The sequence below is a fragment of the Labrus mixtus genome, chromosome 1, assembly GCF_963584025.1.
Source record: "Labrus mixtus chromosome 1, fLabMix1.1, whole genome shotgun sequence".
NCBI classification, from domain to species: Eukaryota; Metazoa; Chordata; class Actinopteri; order Labriformes; family Labridae; genus Labrus; species Labrus mixtus.
In genome coordinates, this window is record NC_083612.1 from 1,828,111 (window position 1) to 1,850,287 (window position 22,177).

Here is a 22,177-nt window from a genome sequence, read left to right on the forward strand (position 1 = left end):
AAAATCCACTTAAGAGCCCATCAGAGGCACCTCCAGGCGTGGTGAGACACACCATAAAAAAGTGCACATACAGTACGAGTACACATACCAAATAGAAAGTAAGCAAAGCTGCATTGAAGTGTAAACAGGTTTAATTGGTTTTCAGATTAGAGAGGTGTCCAGAAGCTAAATGCTAAATGCTAGACGGAGCAAGGTCTCCCGCCGCTGTGAGGTAATAGTGTGACCCCTTGTTATATTACAAATAAAGAGTACAGGCAGCATATGGAGCGTGCAAAAAAACACACAACTGATTCCAGATCAGTGTCAACACTGGTGCTGCTCGTTAAAGTTGCATGAAGAAATGTCACATATACGCTTATTGAAGCTGCAGAATAAACCAAACGTTGAATATTCTGCAGAATAAATCGACACAAACTGTCTCTGTTGGGACTCGGAGCTCAGGGTGGATTGCATGCCTCTCCTCCCAAGATGTCAAATAGAACTATTTTGTTTTAGTAGACTTTTTTTTTGTAAGCACCTCCCCTGAGCAGCAAGTGTAAAGTACTTAATGCTTAAGTGTACTTGATGCTGAAACTTTAATCCAGCAATAAAACACTGAAGGGGCCGGCTTAGGGAGAAGTCATTGTCGAAAGAAATCAATCTCACTTTCATCCCTGCGAAATGTTGCAATGTGGAAACAGTGTGTGTGTGTGAGACAATGAAATGATTGTCTGTTTAATTGTGTAAAGCATGAATCCTTTAATAAGTAAGAACTGTTGTTGGATTTTAGTTATTTCAGTTTCTTTTAAAAGCTGCCGTGAGGAGTTTTTATCTAACAGTGAAAAACAGAAGAGAAGCCTCAATATGACGTTCAAAAGCAAAACAAGACAACCAGCAAGAAGTGATCATTTAAACAGAAGAACTAAGAGCATCCTGCTGTAACCGTTTGGGTGCCTCTTGGTTGGCGTTGGAGACAAAGGTGCACAACCACACGTCTCTCGGGTTTCCTCAATCCTCATTGTTTATTACAAGCTACACATCTTCCTCACGAGTCCCGGTGTACCTGAGGAACATGGCGTCCACAAGATCTCTCACATTACTGTAGAGTCGAGAGGCAAAAGGAAAGTAGGAATTCGGTTACAGTCTGTCCATCACAAACGCCGTCTAGTGACCTCACTGTGCTTGTAACTAAGCAACACAGTAAGTCTTAAAGGTACAGTACATGCAGCAATTTCAATTGTTACAACGTCGACAAGAAAACACGAGGAAGCAGTTGCATGACATGCGTGGAGATCGCACCGGTTGCAGGATATAAAAATGTCAATGAGTCATATTTTCTGAATAATTCCCGGTGCATTCACACACGCGGCTCGCCCAGAACATGTGTGAAATTATCAGGAGTTTCATGTGAGTGCATCCTCTCAGGTAAGCTTCCTTTCTGGATGTAGCTGCTGGCTTATTGCAGAACACTGAAAAACATTTTTACATGTTTTTATTTCCTCGTTATAACTCGAGATATACTGTTAAGTGGTTATTCACAGAGGCCGAGTGTGCACAGGCACCGTGCAGCATCAGCTCAGGAACACGGGGCGGCAGCGAGCCATCAGCAGCAGGTTCGGAGGAGATCCCCCTCTGAGAGTCAACAGTAAACGCTGGTGTTCATGTCGCTGTTACCCAACGATGCCAGCAGACTCCTGGTCCCTGTGCTACACTGAGTTTAACGGCAAAGAGCTTTTTGTGTGCTATTAGCTGCTGGATGAGTGACTCCCAGCTAACTGCTCACATCCTGGGGTGTTCCTGTTTTTCCAAAAGGTTTGTCTTTTTGGATGTGAGGCACGTTACCAAAGATGGTCTTAAAAACAGTAATTTCAGTACAAATCTCTTTGTCTTTGTGTTTTAATCAGAAAGTGTTTGATGGATGAAGAGAAAACAGATTCTTCCAGTCTTGTGCAGTTTTCATTTCGACTTATAGCAGTTACATGTCATGCATGTTTGCCCCCGTTATGACAAGTGTCTGATTCTGCTTTATTTAGTCAAAACTGTCGGAGTGAATTAGAAGTCTTGACGAGTAACTTCAGGATAAAGAAGCCGAGTGTCGATCGGCTGCAGGAGAGAGTTTCAGGAGGATGTCCTCAGTGTTTTGATTGAGCCGCTTCTCAATGTCAAAGCAACCAACCTGCAAAAGACAAGTCGTCAATGACCGAGAGACACATTGATTGACCCACCGCATGCACTCAGGGAAGCTGTCAGGCAGAAAAATACTCTCTCACACACACACACACACACACACACACACACACACACACACACACACACACACACACACACACACACCTGTGAAGAGACACACACATAAAAGCACAAAGTTGGCAAGTAACTGAAGAGCCTTAAACATTCACACAAAGAGAGATGCACACATTGCAAACGAGGGAAAGTTGCCAGGAAGTTGTGATGAAATGCGCGCACACACACACACACACACACACACACACACACACACAGGTACAGAACAAAGCCTCCCAAACATCTGTGCTCCCCCAGCCGCCTGACCTGACTAGCTGAGTAAATCTTGGTGCTGCGTCGTCTCTCGGTCCCCGGGGGGGAGGGGGGGAGGGGCGCATGTGTGCTGGCGTCGAGGCCTCAGGTGAGTCGGGACAAATGAACAATGCTGAGCTCTGGGATGGAGATTTAATCTCGGGGCTTTTCAGCGTGCCACTCAGCGTAAATAGGGCTGCAGGATGCAGACCGAGTCCGCCTGCAGAGGAAACTGAAGGTTAAAGTAACTCCTCCTCGCCACTGTCGATACACACACCCCATTATAGCTGCTCCGTTCCCATCAGAGGGGAGTGGTGAGGTGGTCGGAGAGTAATAAGCAGCTGAATACAACAAACAGAAATAAAAAATATTTACATCCAGGAAATACAGACGACTGGGCGAAGCGGGACAAAAGACAGTGAAACAGTTTAATATTGCCATGGCTTTAGGGGCGGACGGAGTTTAATCCTCGGGGGGGGACCCGTTTTACATTTTCCTTCATAAAGACGCAGCAGCTGTGCAGCTGTTATTCAAATGTCACATAAATCAGGAATCTCTGGAACTACTCATCCAGCTGTGATGAGGATAAAAAAGCTTTCATTTCAGTCGAATAATTATTTTTAAAATCACGGTGGACGAGCCCGGTTCAGCTGCATGAAAATAAAAACACTAACTGATGATTAAGGACATTTGAATCGTGTGTGTGTGTGTGTGTGTGTGTGTGTGTGTGTGTGTGTGTGTGTGTGTGTGTGTGTGTGTGTGTGTGTGTGTGTGTGTGTGTGTGTGTGTGTGTGTGTGTGTGTGTGTGTTAAAGGTCATCTCCTCCTCCTCCTCTTCTTCAGTGTAAATAAGTCTCAGAGCTCCTCAAAACATGTGTGTGAAGTTTCTTGTTCTAAATCCACTCTGATCCTGTATTTGATCATGTCTATAAACCCCTCTATTTCAGTCCTGCTCAGAACAGGCTGTTTCTGTGTCTGTACCTTTAAATATGTAAATGAGCTGTGTCTGACCACGCCCCCTCTCTGGAAGGGCTCAGACTTTCAGGAAGGCGGTGATTCAGGGAAAAACTGCAGACATGACTCCTCCCCTTTGTAGACAACGTGCAATAGTTGACGAGCAGAGTGTGTCCAAGAGCGACGTTTCATCTGGAATACTTCCTCTAAACTCTGAATAAAGGTTTTATTATAGAATATATACATGATGAAGAGCCTGGTTAGGTTTTCAAAAGTACTTTTTTGGGATCCACGTCGTTGCGAGTCCTTTTGCATTGCATTAGTGTTTTCCACAACTCAGCACCTGAAGCGTTCATGTGTGTGTGTTTGCTGACTCGTCGTCAGAAAAATAAATAAAACATCCATAACTGAAGTGGCATAGACTTGAGTCGGCTGCTTCCCTGACAGAGGGAGAAGATTTGATGAGCCAATTCAAACGCGGACTTTCTTCATCCCCGCAGGCGCTGAAAAAGAAAATGGTATTTCTGTCCAATCTCGCCGGTCTCAGGCCGCAGTATTACACATTTATAATTAAAAACCAACATCCCTGCAGTCTGTCATTTGTTGCATTTTAATCAGATAAAAAAAACAAAAGACTCTGACGAGGTTTAAGACACATGAAGGTGTTAGTGAGAATGTTTGACTGGAAAGGCGGAGGTGGGATTCTAACCTCCCATTCAAAGACAATTCAATTAGATTTTACAGGAGTTCCCAGTTTTTATTGGGGGCTTTTTGCCTTCATTAGACAGCTGAAGATGAATGTGGGGAGGAGGAGGGGAAGCAGCAAAGGGTCGAGTTCAGATTCAAGCCCTCGAGCGCTACAGCCTCTGTGCAACATATCCACTAGGACACCTGCAAACTTCCAGTTATTAATTCTCGATGAAACTGCAAATATGTAAAACCTCGCAAAATACAGTGTTGCAGGATCTAAATTTAGTTGTCACAATAATGCAAACAAAAAGAAAGAAGTTTATCCAGCATGGTTAGCCTGATTAGCATGGTTGGTATGACGACGACGTGAATTAGTGAGTCAGAAGCCGTTTTCAAACTGCTGTTATCAGAAAAGTCTCAGCCGTCATCACGTCTTTGCATATTCATATTGATTCTGCGTCGGCATAATATCAGCGTCCCAGTCTGTGAATACACGTTGCAGAAGCACTGTACAGCGGGAGCTCCACATACACACACAGTCAGACATGCACACACACACACACAGCGCTGCGCTCCCAGGCTAGCTCTGATGAAACCGTCTCACCACTGTCACAGGGGCGTAAATATGGAGGCTTGATGGCGGCAGTCTGAAGAGGGCTGTAGTCTAGATAACATACATCATGACAAAGATAGAAGGAGAGATGTTCTGAAATGTACAATATATGAATAAAACTGATACAAACTTCCCATTTTTACTGATGAGATAAGAAATCGCTCCCCCGCTGACTCTGCAGCATTTGTTTCTACCTCTGAAGACTGTACAGAGGTGGGATCACTTCATCCCCCCATGACCCCCATAAGAAAATCAATCCATGAAATATCAGGAAACTGAGTCTAAATGAGGATCAAACTCCAGCTTGTGATGAAAAGTTAGTCAAATAAATACATTAAACTCCTGCTTTGTGTTTAAAACAGTTTTTCAGCCTCGACCTGCTGATAGATGACAACCTTCACTTTTTTACATTTTTGGCTTTTTCCCAAACCATCTCATCCAGAGAAGCTTAATGACGGGTGCAACAAAAGAATAAGCTCCAGTAGCTGGAGGTTCAGCTTGACAGGCGATAGTGAGGCCAACGCTGAGCTTCTAATGATCATGAATGATGGAGGAGTGCATGGAACAGAATAAATATAAAAGATAAGGATGGAGACCATTCATATTCCTTTAAAGAAAAGAAGCACAATGGAGAAGTAGAGATGATGGGATTCAGCAGGGAATAGATGTTAAGTATGGAAATGTTTCAGCCTTGAGAAAGTGTCAGAGACATTTGGCCTGTGAAATCCGGTCGAATCTGATTTGAATGAAAATGAACGGGTGTAGACTTAAGGATGTTTTTCTCAACTTTTTGGAGAGCAGAGTTTTGGGAGGATGAAGCTCTGACAGCAGCGATGTGTCAGCGTCCCTGGTGGGCCTCTCACCCGGCAAACTGGCTGCCAGTTTCTGCAGACACTTCTGTTCTGATCTACTTTCAAACTGGGACATTTCTTCATATTTAACACTGATTTCTTGAAATGGCGGTTAGGATGCTCGCTTATGAAAAAAAAAAAAAGCCATCAGAGGAGCAGGTGACGGTTGTTATGAATCACCCCGTCAACATGCTCATGGCCAGATGGTCGGCTGATTCTGAGGAAATTACAGACTCTAGAAAAAGGAGCGTTCAGACTGAAGTAGTAATCTGTGTCAATGAACGAGGGAACGATTCAGTGACCACAAACACTGATGAAGAAATGAGAGGAGATGCTGCCTTATACATTCATCTCAGAATCACAAACAAATGAACCTTAGGGGGAGGTGGAGATACATTTTGGTGCAATAACGAATCACGCCCTAACATGCAAGAAGCGTAAAGGCAGAACGATGGTTGTCCGGTTATTGCTAAGCAACCGCAGCCTTGACAGTGCAGCATGTGGAGCTTTTCTCAGCATGCTGAAGTGACGTTCATGGAGCTGTAGTAAGAGAGGTACTTGATATGTGGAGTTGGAATAATGGCAGCTTTTTTTTTTTAAATCTTCTGTGAAGCAAAATTGCTTGTAAAGTGAACTGCAAGTATTGACATTAGTGGTTTTACTAGTTTAGAGAAACCTGGACAAAGCTCACTTCAAAGGCTAGCTGCATGTCAGATGAGTTTTTGTTGGATTGAAGGAAACACTGTTAGCATCCTCAGTGAATGATCAATTGGAAAAATAGCGGAAATGTTTTGTTTCATCCACACACAGACATTAAAGTTCCAGTCAGTGAGATGTGTAGAGAGTGAAATGATAAAGGTATCTTACTATCTGATCATTAAGGAAACATGTTGAAGTGCTGGCTTCTCTGACAACAATGCAGCAGCCAGTATGTCCTCCTTCTAACTTTAGATTCTGCTCCTGAATGCTCTGGATTTGTTTGGACCAGAGAAGGTAGGCGCTTTTAAGCCGACCCCCCCACACGGCCGTTTTGGACGCCCCTCAGTTTGCCAGATATGAGAGCAGTTATCAGGTCAACAGGTGTTGCAGCGATGGAAGCGGGCAAGAGAAGTGGTTCAGATAGAAGTGATTGTACCCCACCTAAAAAGCCTCTGCATGTTTCTAATAAGCTCCACGAGCAGAAACGTGCTCAAACTAGGATCAATATTGGAGATGCTTTTGAAAAATGGAGAGAGGTTAGAACACAGAAAGGTTTACAGACCCATGCAGAGCTGGATAAACACTGAAGCTTCAGAGTCCACCACATGGTGACCTGTGTGAGCATGGACTCTAGAGAGGAGGGGGGGGGGGGGGGGGGGGGAGACAGCTCTCTATGATGTTTAGAATTTAGACTGCAGTAACCCGTTTTAAACACTAGGGGTCAGAGTTACATACTGCTCCTTTAAAGTCACCAAATATTGTTGTAATGTTGGAGTTTTTTTATTTGCAAATTGAATCAGAAGAACAGTTCATGATAACCTGTTAGCTAGCTTTCAGATTCCTTTTCTTAATATAACAAAATACAAAGCTTCATATGAACCGTCTTCAGAGATCTAATTAGTTACATACCTACATATTGAAAATGTCTACAGTGATTTTAAATGTCCCTGCGTTATCGGCTGTGTGACATTGAAGCAGGTCAGAATAGCTGCAGCATCAATCTCTGGTTCTTTGGGGAAGTCTCTGCGTTAAGGTTTCCTCTCTGTTCTGTTTGCTGATGACAGAAGCTCAGGAGCTTCTGCTGCAGACACATCTCTGTCTTCACAGTATATATATACTGTGTACCCTTGAGTCCTCAGTGACATATTTTATGATATTTACCCAGCACCCAGTGTGATTTTAAGACGCACAAAGAACACACAGATGGAGGATGGATAGAGAGTTTATGTGTCGACTCGGGATGCATTCAGGACTTCGTGACTTGACTGACAAGAATGATTAGGAAGCCTGAAGATGAGTCACGAGAGCAGCATCACAATCTATTGTGTACTGGAACACAACACTCCTGTACATCACGGCATCTCATTGTTCAAAGGCAGTTAGGGAATAACAGACAAGTGGGTTTTTTTTTAAGTTTTATTTTTGGGCTATTTTTGTCTTTATTTGACATCTGAGGGAGACAGGACATGTTTGGAGGAGAGAGTGGGGGACGACATGGTGCACAGTGCAGAGGTCGGATTCAAACCCACAGTCGTAGCAATGAGGACTTTGGCCTCTGTACATGGATTGCACAACATAGCCACTTGGCGCACCCGGTAGACAAGTAAGGTAAAAGAGTCACTGACACATTTGACTCCTTTTCATTGCTTTAAAGGCTTGATTTAAAATGAGATTTAAAAATGTCCACTGTGTATTCTGATTGGAAAGTGGCGGCTGTGGCTCAGTGGAAGAGTCTGTCGTCTCTCAACCAAAAGGTCAGGGGTTCGATCCCCAACTCCTGCAGCTACATGTCCCCATAGACTGTAAATATTAATCAACGCAGCCTGAGTGACGTCACCCATCTGTTCCTGCAGGGGGCCGCCATGTTGGAAATCCTGTCTCAGCTTAACTTCTCAGCCTAACTATGGACGACACGTATTGTGTAGATTTTTTTATTTTAATATTTGTAGATTAATGGCGGTTATTGGAAGTTATCTTCATCCATTAGTCCATTCAGAGACTATAGGCGAGAAGGCGACAATGCACCAATCAACAAGAAGTTACCTCTGACTTGTTTCATTGTATGGTTTAATGCTAATTTCCACAAAGTCTATGCGGCGCCACAGTTTGTCAGCGTGCCTATTTCCGCTACAAGCACGGGTGAAGCTGAAGAGAATAGATCGACCCAAACAGGAAGTCAGACAAGGCAATCCGGTCAATTTCAAAATAAAACACCCTTTATCAACATTACGTCAAAAACAGACACAGATTGAACAACAAATAATTTTATTTCATGATGTGCAGCCAAGATTTAAAACTCATGTTTTTCAGTAAGAACAGTTCAACACCCCTCTGTCTGGAGTAACATCCCTTAGTTAACTTCTCTTTTTGTCTGTAATATATTTATATATACTGTATCTCCTGTAGAGGAGCTGCTCACACACCTGACAGTTCATAGGCTTCTCTTTGTGCTGTTGAAGTCTTTGGATCAGAGGTTGACCTTCAGTTTGATTTCTTATTTATGATGTGATTTAATAGTGACTCACTTTGTTTTGGCCCCTCACTCCCGCTGCGAAGCGATAAACACGCTCATTCATATTTCACAGCAGACCGAGCTAAACTGTGGTGTGAAGCGCTCGCATAGTCGTCTTTACCCAAATGTGTCGTTGGTGGAGACGACGTATAAATACACAAGTGGGTGTTTGTGTGCACATTTATAGAAACCTGGAGTCTTTTTGGTGGTAAACCAACAAGCTGCCATGTTTTATTCAGAGTGAGGCATGAAGAGTGATTCTGTCGACGAGCCAACAACTCCTACACCTGCCTGACTCCTTCATCCCGAGCCTGGCAGGTAGAGAGAGGGTTACCAACAGATACCGCTGTGGCTCCATGATTCCTGATTCACTCTACTTTAACCTTTATCTCTAACCATCGAGTGGTTTCAACCCGCTCATTACTTTTGTTGCTAAAGCTAAACAACAACAACAGAGGAACAAGCAGCAGTTCTGTGATCGCAAACAATAAAACAGGAGGGAAAAAAAAAGTGGAAGGGCTCATTTTCTAAAATAGATCAAACGTCTTGTAGCTCTTGAACATTCCTGTTGAAGGGAGCTATTAAGACAAAATAGAATAAGAAGCATTGAGAGCATAATGAGACCGCTGTCTCACCTCGATAAGTGTTTTATTTTATCCACTTTTGTGAAATTTCAGTTCTCATTAGTAATCTCACATTGTGTTGTTCACATTTTAAACCAAAGAATCCAGATAAGAGGTGGGCAGCCCGGCAGGTCCAATTTCCTCTCGCTGTAAGAAGATTTTTTTAAAGGATCGACCTTGAGGAAGACGCCGTGCATCGAAACCATAGACTTTAAATATTAATGGACGAAGCCTGAATGGCATCACCCGTCTGTTCCTGCAGGGGGCGCTGGAGTCCCATCGATGGCGGTCTCCATGCTGGAAATGCTGTCTCAGTCTAACTTTCAGTCAACCTAACGACAGGCTGAGAGCTGGAGCTGAGGCGGGTTTTAAACCTCCTGACAAACCGTTACACCGCGCCCACCTGTCAATCAGGTCAGCTACACGCCTTATTGTGAATAACTCTTATCCTTCATCAAATCAAAACTGATGAGTCATCGAAACATTCACCCCCCGTACAGTGTGTGTCCATCGAGACATGAGCTAATCACACCTATTTGGATTCCCTTCGCACTTCAGTAAATTTGCCTGAAGTGATTCGTGTGCTCCAGTACTTTCTTTGGATTCCGCCTGAGAGAAGGAGTCCATTGACTTATATTCTGAACGTATGCGGTCCTTCTCTGAGAGCACCGATCCTCCATTTGTGCAGCGGCTGAAGTGCAAGAGTTTGCTTCTACTTTGCTAAGATTTTGAGATATTCAAAAGGGTTTCAACATTAAATCAAACCAAGAATTTCAGATGTCGTCTGCATCAGTTAGTGTTCACTCACGTCTTTGTAATTCAGCTTGACATATTTGGTACTCTCTTTCTGCACAAAGAAGCCGCACTTACCGAGCAGCACATGCAGTTTCCACTGTCTCTCTCTCTCTCTTTGCCTTTACTCCTGCACCATCAGGGTTTCCCTCCTTTGTATTCCCTCTCTTATCTCTTCCTCCTTTGTGTTCGATCCATTTAAGATAATGACAATGTTTTTTTTATTTAGGGCTAAGAAATCTACACCTGCATCTATTTATTTCCGCAAACACCGCCTGGTTTCCTCTCCTATTAAAGTGAACGTATGCTTACTACTATCTGAGAAAAGGTGTTAAATAATGACTCTTCTTCTTCTCTCTCTCTCTCTGTTTTCTTCCTCTGCCTGTGGGCGATGTAGTTGTCCAGCACATAAAGCGGAGAGACATCATCCTGAAGAGGGAGTTGGGTGAAGGAGCGTTTGGGAAAGTCTTCCTGGCAGAGTGTTACAACCTCTGTCCCACAAAGGACAAGATGCTGGTGGCTGTCAAGGTACGTCTTCATTAGGCTGCTGTGTTTGTGTGTGTTATGTATTTCTATTGGTGAGTTTGACTCAAAAAAGGATGATTCCCGTCTTACATTTAATCTTTCCATAGCGAGGGTGACCATACTGTACATCCAGATTTGACTGGGATGTCCCATTTTTAAGTTCTGTGTCCCTAGTATCCACATACATCTATTAACCACTAATATGTCCCAGTTTAACCAACCAAAACAATACACCATGCCTACAACACTGATTGGTCTGTACATGTGTCAATCAATCTCAGAGTTACAGATGTTGCTTAGCTAGCCCAGCTTATCATGCTATTAGGACCTGCTGCGTTACCACAGGCGAGTTGTCATACAGTACTTTTTGACATAGACTTTAGAACCGCAGTTATGAGTCTTATCCCGGTGTGGATCATATTCCAGACATGGCGTTTACATGCACACAGAGAAAGCTGGTTATTCATGTCTGTGTATGTTTGTGGGTCAGGTTTAAAAAGGCAAGCTTAAAAAAGCTTAAAGTTGCATATAATGACTCCCTGAGAATACTGTTTAAAGGCTTTATATGCAATTTTTTGATCCAGCAGATGTCGCCCTTGAGCACCAGCATGAAACCAAAACAACTTGCACTGCATTGTTGTGTTAGCATGCTAATGCTAGCGATCTTTATTATGCTCGTATCTTCACACTGCATGTAAATTTACCTGAAATGAGCGTGATCTAGAAACACAGTTAAGCAGTGAGTACAGTATGTTATTCTTCTTTTCTCTAGTCCCTCAATTAAACAACTTTTATACACGAGGGGAGGAGTCAGCCGGCCGTCCGGGCGATGTAAACAAAGTGAAGATAGGACTCTGAAAACTCTGAAAACATCACAGAGAGTGGGACTCGGGTGTTACACCCATTGTAGACAGTCATGACTCACAGAGTTATTTTCAGAGGAGATACTTGATTTCTGTTATATTTAAGTGTGAAAAATCACATATAAACCCTTTAACAGGAAGTCAGCGTTTTCCAAAGAGCTCCCGGAGAGTTACAACATCCTTCGAAAAGTAATGAGTCAATGAATATGCTGCGTTTTTCACACATTGTAAGTGTCCATTTTTGTCGACATACAAAGCCGTATTAAAACGAGCGAACACAAACGGGCTGGTGACACACTTTAAAGGGCCACTCAGGAATGTTTTGGGAAAAGCATTTACAAAAGTTTGATATTGGTATTTTTTCTTCAAGTTTGTACATTTACCAACAATCAGATTTAAATTAGTGCTGCTCAGTTAATTGTGAGTACCCTGAATCATGTGGCTGAGCTCTGAAGCTGCAGGAGATATCAAGCTGTGCCCTCATAAATCTACTGAGCCCCCAGCGCTGACCTAACCTGCCTTTAAGCTGCTTTAAAACCTTCTGTCAGCCAAACAAAGGACTGATACTCTGAGGCCTGACCCGGCCTGGTGTTCACATCATTACTGATACCATGCTGGGGCGGCCAGGGGAATATAGCCAACAGCACCGTCACTGCTTAACAAGCACAAGGACACAGCCTCCCCTCCCCTCAGAGATCTTGACTTTGGTATATCTGCCTTTAACGGAACAAGAAGTGATCATATATGGATGCCAATAATAACATGAGCCAGCCTCGTGGCTAACATTGGCCGCCGCTTTCTTTTCTGGCATCCTGCCAATTATGCAGGTCCTGGCATGGCGGTACACAGTCCAGGTTGACGGGCCGAACTGTAAAGTTAAATGGGCCCGCCAACAATAGTCCAATAGTCATACAACTTTAAGAAGAGGCGTGTTACATTTTGAAACAAGCTTCATTTTACTGGAGCAGCAATACATAAAAAGTGTTTTTGCTTTAATAAGTAAAGCCTGCATTTGAATATGTTTAAGATAAAATTAATTGACTTTTGGTTGTACCATGTTTTTGACAATCTCCATTGGCTCCTATGAGGCTGGGCCCGGAAACTTGGGGTTGGGACCATCAACCACTTCTTGGGAAAAATGTTTTCAGAGGTGATAAATCAACTGAGAAGTACAGAATCACTTTTTAAAACCTGAAGTTACACCCAACTTCTTACTAACACTCAATCATCTAGCACCAGTTTCAGGAAAGAAAATACTTGTTATAGCTGAAAAATCCCCAAACTGTTTACTTGACTAATGCGTCTTTCAGTTGACTTTGATTTATATTCAAACTGAAGCTAAGAGCAGGTAACGTTCAGCTGGACGCAGCCTCACATCTCCAGGACATTAAAACTGCTTGAGCTCCACTGCGGTGTGACTTGACAAACTTCCCTGATTGGCAATTTCTTTTTATTGCAATAGCTGACTCATCATTACAGCCACCATTACAGTGTATCTGGTTCTATTAGTCATAGCGATAGCCCCTTGTTAGCAACCCGGCTGGGACCAACACGGCTTCAACACTGTTCATGTCCCTGTCACTAAGTACGTGTCAGAAAACTTATTTCACTGCTCATTATGGAGTACTGAGTGAGAAACACAAAATGGAGAAGTGACAGACAGAAGTGATCCAAGGGGATCCGAACACAGGAGGAGTCTGACTCTTTTAGCTAGGCTAAGCTAACTGCCTCCTGATTGTATTTTTCTAGCAAAATGCGAGTGGAATCAATCTTTACATCCCACCGTCTGTAAGAAAATTATTCATTATATGTCTTCAATCGATGCTATACCTAGTGCGCCCCACGGTCTATCAGTCCTGCGCACTACGACGCCGTTCACTGCCACTCTACTCAATGATGGAGTTTCCACAGCTGGTGCCATGGTCCATATCCTCAGCGTACCAGTAGCGCCACTACGCTCTGCTCAGTTTCAAATGAGTCTATTATTGATGGCGCACGCTGCAAGCACACGTCAAGCTGGACAGAATAGAACGACCCGTACAGGAAGTGCACAGAGCGTCCGGTCAATTTCAAAATAAAACACAATATACAGACTTGTGTTGTTTGCACATTTTTCTCATTATTACCGTCTGGATTTGAAGTTATCCTGCGATGTGTGTACATTCATTTATTCAACCTTTATTTATACTGGAAAGATCATTGAGGGGCAACCCTCATTTCCAGTGACATTGAGTCATTACAGAAATAATTCGAAAACAGACATTAAATCAAAAAGAAAAACAGGAGACAGATAAACAAGACTGCTAAAATCAGTCTAAAAAGGTTAAAATGTACTAAGATAATTAAGCGAGTACAAAACTGCAATAAATGAACACACTTTTGTAAAACAGTTACAAACAGAGGTTGGGAGGCTTAAAATCAGGTTTCTAAAATGCCCTCAAGAAGATGCTGTACAGCTGCGCTAACGTTCCGGAAACAGATTTCCATCTGGGCAGGGCGCGTGGATATTGGTGGTACTCTAAACGACAGTGTTTTGCTTTAAGATCCATTAACTTGCTTCCTGTTGAATCCCTACTGTGTTCAGGATTTCCACTGATGGACATGAGGAAAACGGACATATACTAAATAAAAACATGGAGGGGGAATACTGTCAATCAAGGGAGCTTTAAGCTCTTTCAGACGGGACACAATGCAGATAAAAATAGTTTAAAGTGTTCTGATTGGGAGCTGTGGGGATTCCCACCTGCTGCCCCGCATCCCAACCTCCACCTGTCTTTGTACATTCAGAACCTGTCCAAGTATCAGCCATGGGACCAGGAAAAGTTGAAACCCCAGCGAACCTGATGCTTTGTTTTAAAGAGCTTAAAGGATTTGGAAGCATTGCCCCTGTGTGGTGGCTCTCAGTGCTCAATCTGAAGTCGTGCTTGGCAGCTCCCAGCATGAATACGAGGACGCGTTAGAATGTGAATCAGGGTGATGTAGAATATGAGACTGCAGGCTCAGAAAACCTGGAAAAACAGACACAAAAATCAGCCTGACCTTGACAATGGATGAAGTTCTTAGAAGAATTGAGATGAAGACGATGGAGTGTCTGGCTGTCACTTCTATTCACGTAACAGGATTATCAAAAACGAAGGTTAATCGCTTCCACAATAAGACCATTCTGCAATGTCATCTTTGTTTTTTGATGTGAGTTTCCGTCCGAACATATTCCCGTGTGCCATAAAGCAGAAAAGAGACTCTCTGAATTCACTTAAAGGTCAACAAAGGGAAAATTCATAGCTGCGTTTTCTCCCAATTTATTGTGGCCGAGCACTTGGAGGTATTGTTTTGGAGGGACGCCCAGACAAGAAACATTTCCGTAAGAGTGCAGTTTGATTTGGTAATAGAATTTTATGGCCGTTTTACCTACTCCGCCGTACATCTCAACCACCTCCACCGCTCTCCTGCGGGAACAGCAGATATGAGTAAATGCATTTACCTTTCTCAAGGTCTTTCCACCTTTATGTCAGCGGTGGGATGGGGACAGCAGAACTCACGGCCAAAGACATCAAGAGAATCAACTTTCTGTATTTTCTTCTTGTGGCTGAACAGTGAAGAGTCTCTCGCCTCTAATGGAAGCTGAAACACGGCACAATATCACCGTTATTGGATTTCTTTTTCTTCTGATTCTGTCGGCTTCAGATGACATCCCGTCCAGATTTAATATTTCATGTGTGTTCCTCTTCAAAGGTGTGCGAGGCGCCTCCTGCCTGATCCTTTTCACCAATCTCATCAATTTGTTTTGTGTTCAGTCGTTCCAGCAAAAAGCACCTCTATACTCTGAACTGTAGAAGCAGTGATTACGGCGTTCAGAGCAGTGTACAGGAGTACTGAGTGGGAATAATTCATCGTGAAATATGTTGCACTGCTACAAGGCTTTTCTGGTCACACTGATGGCAGACGACGCTTTCTAAGGGCCAACTTCCCATCAGTACTTTTTGACATAGACTTTAGAACCGCAGTTATGAGTCTTATCCCGGTGTGGATCATATTCCAGACATGGCGTTTACATGCACACAGAGAAAGCTGGTTATTCATGTCTGTGTATGTTTGTGGGTCAGGTTTAAAAAGGCAAGCTTAAAAAAGCTTAAAGTTGCATATAATGACTCCCTGAGAATACTGTTTAAAGGCTTTATATGCAATTTTTTTTGATCCAGCAGATGTCGCCCTTGAGCACCAGCATGAAACCAAAACAACTGGCGCTGCATTGTTGTGTTAGCATGCTAATGCTAGCGATCTTTATTATGCTCGTATCTTCACACTGCATGTAAATTTACCTGAAATGAGCGTGATCTAGAAACACAGTTAAGCAGTGAGTACAGTATGTTATTCTTCTTTTCTCTAGTCCCTCAATTAAACAACTTTTATACACGAGGGGAGGAGTCAGCCGGCCGTCCGGGCGATGTAAACAAAGTGAAGATAGGACTCTGAAAACTCTGAAAACATCACAGACAGTGGGACTCGGGTGTTACACCCATTGTAGACAGTCATGACTCACAGAGTTATTTTCAGAGGAGATACTTGATTTCTATATTTAAGTGTGAAAAATCACATATTAAGACTTTTAAAAATCTTGATGGACTAGTGCGAGTGAGTTATTTTGTAATGCAGGAGTAAACACTTTTCAGGCTCTTATGAGAAACTTAGTGTACAAATGTATCTGCTGATTGAAGGATTCTTAGAATTCCATCATTATGCTGTTGACTGATACCAGTCATCCTTGTGGGGACACTGGTACAGTTGTCTTTTATAATATTGGTGTTTTTTTGGTTGTCTGTATGTGTTTTCTGATGATGTACATGATGAATACTCGTATCCCGGTTTTATGATTACAACATTTAGCAAAGTTACAGTGGCAAGAAAAAAAATGTCTTTTAAGAGAGAAATCTTAAAATGATGAACAGCCACCTGCAGACACTGCGCTGGGCTTGAAAAATGGGATAGAGAAAGATGCAGGAAGAAGGAAAGAGTCAAACAGCGTGCGCATGGGGGGGGGGGGGGTCATAGCAGCAGGACGTCCCCACCAACAATCAACGATTACTGCATCCTATTCGTTCAGGTGCCTGACTTTCTCCAACATGCGCGTCCTGTAGCGTCCACTTATTTATCACCTCTTGCTAACAGAGAAAATGTGTTTCCATGGTTTCCACTAGAATCAACAATCAGATGATTGGCTGACATGGACTGTGAGATACTCGGGGCTTGGGATGATTCAGAGGATATAGGGGTGAGGGGTGAGGAGAGGGGTTTGGATTCTCTGAGTCGAGCCTTTTCAAGAAGTGAATGTTAGCCTTTTTTTCCCCATTTGTAATCCTTTCTGTATCTTTTTCCCCTTTTCAGACACTGAAAGATCCCAATCTCTCTGCCAGGAAGGATTTCCAGAGGGAGGCCGAGCTGCTGACCAATCTGCAGCACGACCACATCGTTAAATTCTACGGAGTGTGCGTAGACGGAGACCCTCTCATCATGGTCTTTGAATACATGAAGCATGGAGACCTCAACAAATTCCTCAGGTCAGTTCTTTTCGACGGAGGTTAAGTCGATTGAACCTTAATTTACCGGGCTGGTGCTGGAAGAGCCAATTAGAGATTCTTCATGTGAACAGACAGCAGCAAGCTAAAGTGTGTGTGTGTACCAGGAGGGAGGAGCATTTTCATTGAGGTCACTGGTTGGACTTCTAAAATTAAAGTGTCAGCTAATGTAATGACAGTGTGTTAAGACAAACACTTTAATAAGAGATGAAATGTTCCTTTGTGTGATTCCTCCAACTTCACAGTTTCTAGGTTAGCAAACATGAGAGCTACCGTGCTTTTGTTCCGTAATGTCAGAGCGTACCGAGGGAAGTGACCCGTGATAAGCCTCAACAAAAGCGACAAGACGCCGGTACAGAGAGCGCTTTGGTAATGGGAAGCGTCACTGTGGTGGATGTCAACGTGCGCAGGAGGAGTCTGTGATAGAAGTGTGTCGTTTCATGTCGGTTGACAGCAGTGTGTGTGTGTGTGTGTGTGTGTGTGTGTGTGTGTGTGTGTGTGTGTGTGAGAGGTCTTTCTTGTGTGTGAAGTTTGAGAAAGAGTTGAAAAGATGGCATGTTATGATTGAGTGTGTGTGTGCGTGTGTTAGTGTGTGTGTGTGTGTGTGTGTGTGGAGTCAAGAGTGCGTGAAGACTTTCTGTTGGGAAATCGTTCCTGAAATGAAAGGCAATGTCGCGAATGATGAAATTCTTTCATGCAAGGTGCAAGACAAGGCTGAGCGTTGGTCTATCGGTCCTGTTGGTCACATTTAACAAATGAGATGTGCGGGGAATCATAAGAATGAACACAGTATCTGATGAGCGAGTCCAGTTCAACCTTCAGATAAACGCCGGGTTTACGTGCACTTATTCAGTCACTACGAGGCGTCTGTGAAGTCGAACAAAGGTGGAGAGACAAAAGATGAAAATCAAAGCAGCGCTGTGCAGAACAGATGAATCATAACTCGCGTTTCTGTTGAGTACAATCAAATCGAGCAACTGGAAAGAAAACACAGAGAACTTGTTGTTATTGTAATAATTATAGTTTAAAGTTTGAGGTTGGAATCACATTGTTGCACGCATCTTAACCTTTGAATTCTTATATGTCACCACGTTGACTTAAACTTCATAAATCGGTGGTCGCTTCAGTCATAACCACTTCTCTTGCCCGCTTCCATCGCTGCAACACCTGTTGGTTTGACCTGATAACTGCTCTCATATCTGGTAAACCGAGGGGCGTCCAAAACGGCCGTGTGGGAGGGACGCCTTAAAAGCGCCTACCTTCTCTGGTCCAAACAAATCCAGAGCATTCAGGAGCAGAATCTAAAGTTAGAAGGAGGACATACTGGCTGCTGCATTGTTGTCAGAGAAGCCAGCACTTCAACATGTTTCCTTAATGATCAGATAGTAAGATACCTTTATCATCTCACTCTCTACACATCTCACTGGACCTTTAAAATAGACGCCACGTCTTCTCAATCAAACCTGATATTGAAGCAGGTTTATAATTGATCTGCTTCATGCTTGCTCTTTAAAGCCCAGTATGAAGGTTTGACTACCATCAGTGTGGAATCCAATGATGTTGAATTAAAGTGGATAAATTAAACCCCCCCGCTCTAATTAGTTAAAGCTGAGGCAATGTCCGAGTGAAGATGGAAATCGAGTGCAGAAAGTTGACATCATGCAAGCAAAAGCCATGAACTCTAATAGCAGCTGCAGAAGATTTAAAATTACATTTTTTTTTGTTTGCAAAATAAATCTTCTTCCAGCTAAACGTAAATCTTTTAATTGTCTCTTTATTCCGCTCATTACTCTCGATGGGCAGCACCGAGGTAGCAGCACTTCCAGGAGAAGAGTTTCAAAGTGAGGAGCTTTGGGTCAGGTAATGAAGAGGCAGTGAAGTTACCGTCTACATGTAACTATAAAGAGATGAATTAGCACTGAAGTCCTCTTCTGACTGAGCTTTAATTCATAAGCAGTTAGAATCACCTCCGCTTAACGCCGTACTTGTGTCGCCGCCCTCGCCTTCAGCAAGTAGATAGATGAAGGCTCCTCCATGACTGATTTAAACAAGTCGGTTCGATGACTTTTTCACTCTTTCACGGTTGTATAGGGCACCACAGGAATGAGTTCTATAAAACAGGAAGTAGCATTTGAGCGTCTATCCTCTCAAACTCAACGGGGATTTTGAATGTGTTTGTGGTTAGACTCCTGAAATAAGGTCTGTGGTTAACACAAGCTGAAGAGATGTTGGTGTTGTGTTAGACCACATAAACTACGTTAGGTAAAACCTCCACTTGTGAAGTTTGAAGTTTTTACTCGTCTTTAAAAAGGCGGTTGCTAACAAGTGGCTAAATGTGACTACAGCGGTTGTCGGGGACATTAAACGTCATCACGCCGGACACAGAGGGCGGGAACTCTCTCACTAGTCGGAGATGTCTCCTGTAGGTTTAATCTTTAGGTTAAGGTGAATATTATGTTAGTAAACTATTTATTAAGCTACGTGGATTAGTTTATCGGAGATCGTCTGAAGCTGAACGCTAGTGACGTCACAATCATCCCACCGTGGTGTAGTTAGCTTTAGCATAACGTTAGCTTTTTACTTCTGTCGGCCGCATTAACGCTTCAAACATCATAAAAATGTCAAAGAAACGTGTGTTTAACACAGAGATTATTTTCTGAAATGATCCAAAATCCAATGAAAACATCCCAGAGGAGGATTCTGGTTAGACCCCATGGAGATGATACTTCAGGGTTGGCCTACAAAAACACTTCATTTGATTTGTTCTCTATTACTGTCAATAAATCATGGTGTTAATCTCTGTTGATGTTTTTGTTGTCATCCAGAGCCCACGGCCCTGACGCCATGATCCTGGTCGACGGCCAGCCTCTGCAGTCCAACGGCGAGCTGGGCCTTTCCCAGATGCTGCACATCGCCAGCCAGATAGCCTCGGGCATGGTCTACCTGGCCTCACAGCACTTTGTCCACAGAGATCTGGCAACCCGCAACTGCCTGGTGGGCAACGGTCTGCTCGTCAAGATTGGAGACTTCGGCATGTCCAGGGATATCTACAGCAGTGACTACTACAGGGTGAGTCTTCACCTCCATGCACGTTTGTGCCCGTCGTTAATCAGGAACGCCGGCTGCCGCACAGGTTTCAGAGTTCTCTATTCATCGTGTCTGATATTTGTTGACATTTCACTGCAGCTCGACTGATCAGCAACTACAGACGGGTGATGGGAATTAGAAAAAGAGGGCCAGAGGTCATATTTTGAGTCAAAATACAAATCTGATAACCAATGAATGAGGTAAACGCTTAGCTAATTTAGCTGGGACTCTTTACATATCTCAGATTTTGTCATACAACGCAAAGCAAAGTAAAATTCAGGATAAGATCTTTGTTTATGTCTTGTTGTTCTCTCCTAGACCAAAATGCGTTCTGTTTAAGATCAAACAAAACTTCTGTCTTTTGTCTCAGAGACAATTCTGTAACGTAAAACTGGTTTTTAAATATTGTAAATTAAGAATCTTTGACTTTTGGAAAGTCCATCCCAAAATAATTTGACTTTGTTACCTTAAACTTTGTAGAAAACCTTGAACCTTTCAGTGATCCTCCATTAAGCATCAGTGGAGATTTTCTGACTTAACTTAGGTTTGGAGCCTGTAGCGTCATGGTTAGCACATTACTCCTAAATCTGATGATTCCAGGTTCAAAGCTCAGCCGGAACCAAGCGACAACCTCAGGTCTTGAAGAATGAAGTTGATGCTAAAGTGTAGCTTACATGGACGGGACGGCCGGCTCCTCCCCTTGTGTATAAAAGCTGTTTTAGTCAAGAACTAGAGAGAAGAAGAAGAACATACTCACTGATTATTTGGATGTTAGTAAGAGTTTTTAGATCACGCTCATTCTGTGTCAGTTTACATGAAATGTGAAGCTACGAGCTAACTAAAGAGCGCTAACATTAGCATGCTAACACAACAATGTGAAGCTACGAGCTAACTAAAGAGCGCTAACATTAGCATGCTAACACAACAATGTGAAGCTACGAGCTAACTAAAGAGCGCTAACATTAGCATGCTAACACAACAATGTGAAGCTACGAGTTAACTAAAGAGCGCTAACATTAGCATGCTAACACAGCAATGCAGGACACAGGTGAATGCAGCTAGCTTCAGTATGGAGGAGGTGTGGCCAAACCACAGTTTGTTTTGGTTTCATTCTGGTGCTCAAGAGTGACTTCTACTCCATCAAAAAGTCGCTCATTCTTCCTTTAAAAAACAACATTATTAAAAGCATGTGAACCTTCAACTCTTATGGTTAACGGTATGCTCGCCTTCAAGCTACATCAGAACATTTCTGTTAAAGAGAATCTGAGTTTCTGATATTTCAAAGATCCTTCAGCGGGAAATATTTCTCTTCCTGTAAATAATAAAATAGTTTTCTTGTAGCTGAACAATTAGTGGCTGAATCTGGACAAAAAAAAAGTCTAATTTGGTTGTTGTTGTTCACAACATTTAGTCTTTTCTTATAATTGGGTCCAAACAGCCTTAAATAAATCCTCCTGGGCCGATAACTCCAAAGATTATTCTAAAAGGTGAAAAACCGCAGCTTTCTCTTGGGTTATTTATTATTCTTGTATTTATATTTATGTTGTTGTTTCCATCTTTTTGTGTCTATGGAGAGTTGAGCCCCCCCTCACACCAGCAGCCCTCATACATTCATATGAGGATGCAGAGGTTTAGCATTGTGGATGGAGCTGAGCCCGCACAGCCTCCAGCCCTGACGCTTCCAGGCTTGTTTATCCAGCCTCTCATTCATGTCTTCTTCTCTGTTTAACACGATTAGCAACGCTGAATGCTGCAAACGAGGCGGTCACCGCTGGCCTGAAGAATTCTGCTTCTCTGTTGCATAAATAAATGCACATTACGAAGTGATGGCGGCTAAATATCTGGATCTCCTCACAGGCCTGGTGGTGCAATATATGACTTT

At 43.0% G+C, this 22,177-nt stretch overlaps 1 protein-coding gene across 1 annotated transcript in view; it reads left to right on the forward strand.

Annotated features, from left to right (window-relative positions):
* Positions 1-22,177, forward strand: part of ntrk3b (neurotrophic tyrosine kinase, receptor, type 3b) — a 251,433-nt gene that overhangs the window by 202,945 nt on the left and 26,311 nt on the right. Inside the window, exons 13-15 of the mRNA XM_061045439.1 lie at positions 10,645-10,775; positions 17,018-17,190; positions 20,034-20,277. Coding sequence (XP_060901422.1) covers positions 10,645-10,775; positions 17,018-17,190; positions 20,034-20,277 — 548 coding nt within the window. The remainder of the gene's footprint in view (positions 1-10,644; positions 10,776-17,017; positions 17,191-20,033; positions 20,278-22,177) is intronic.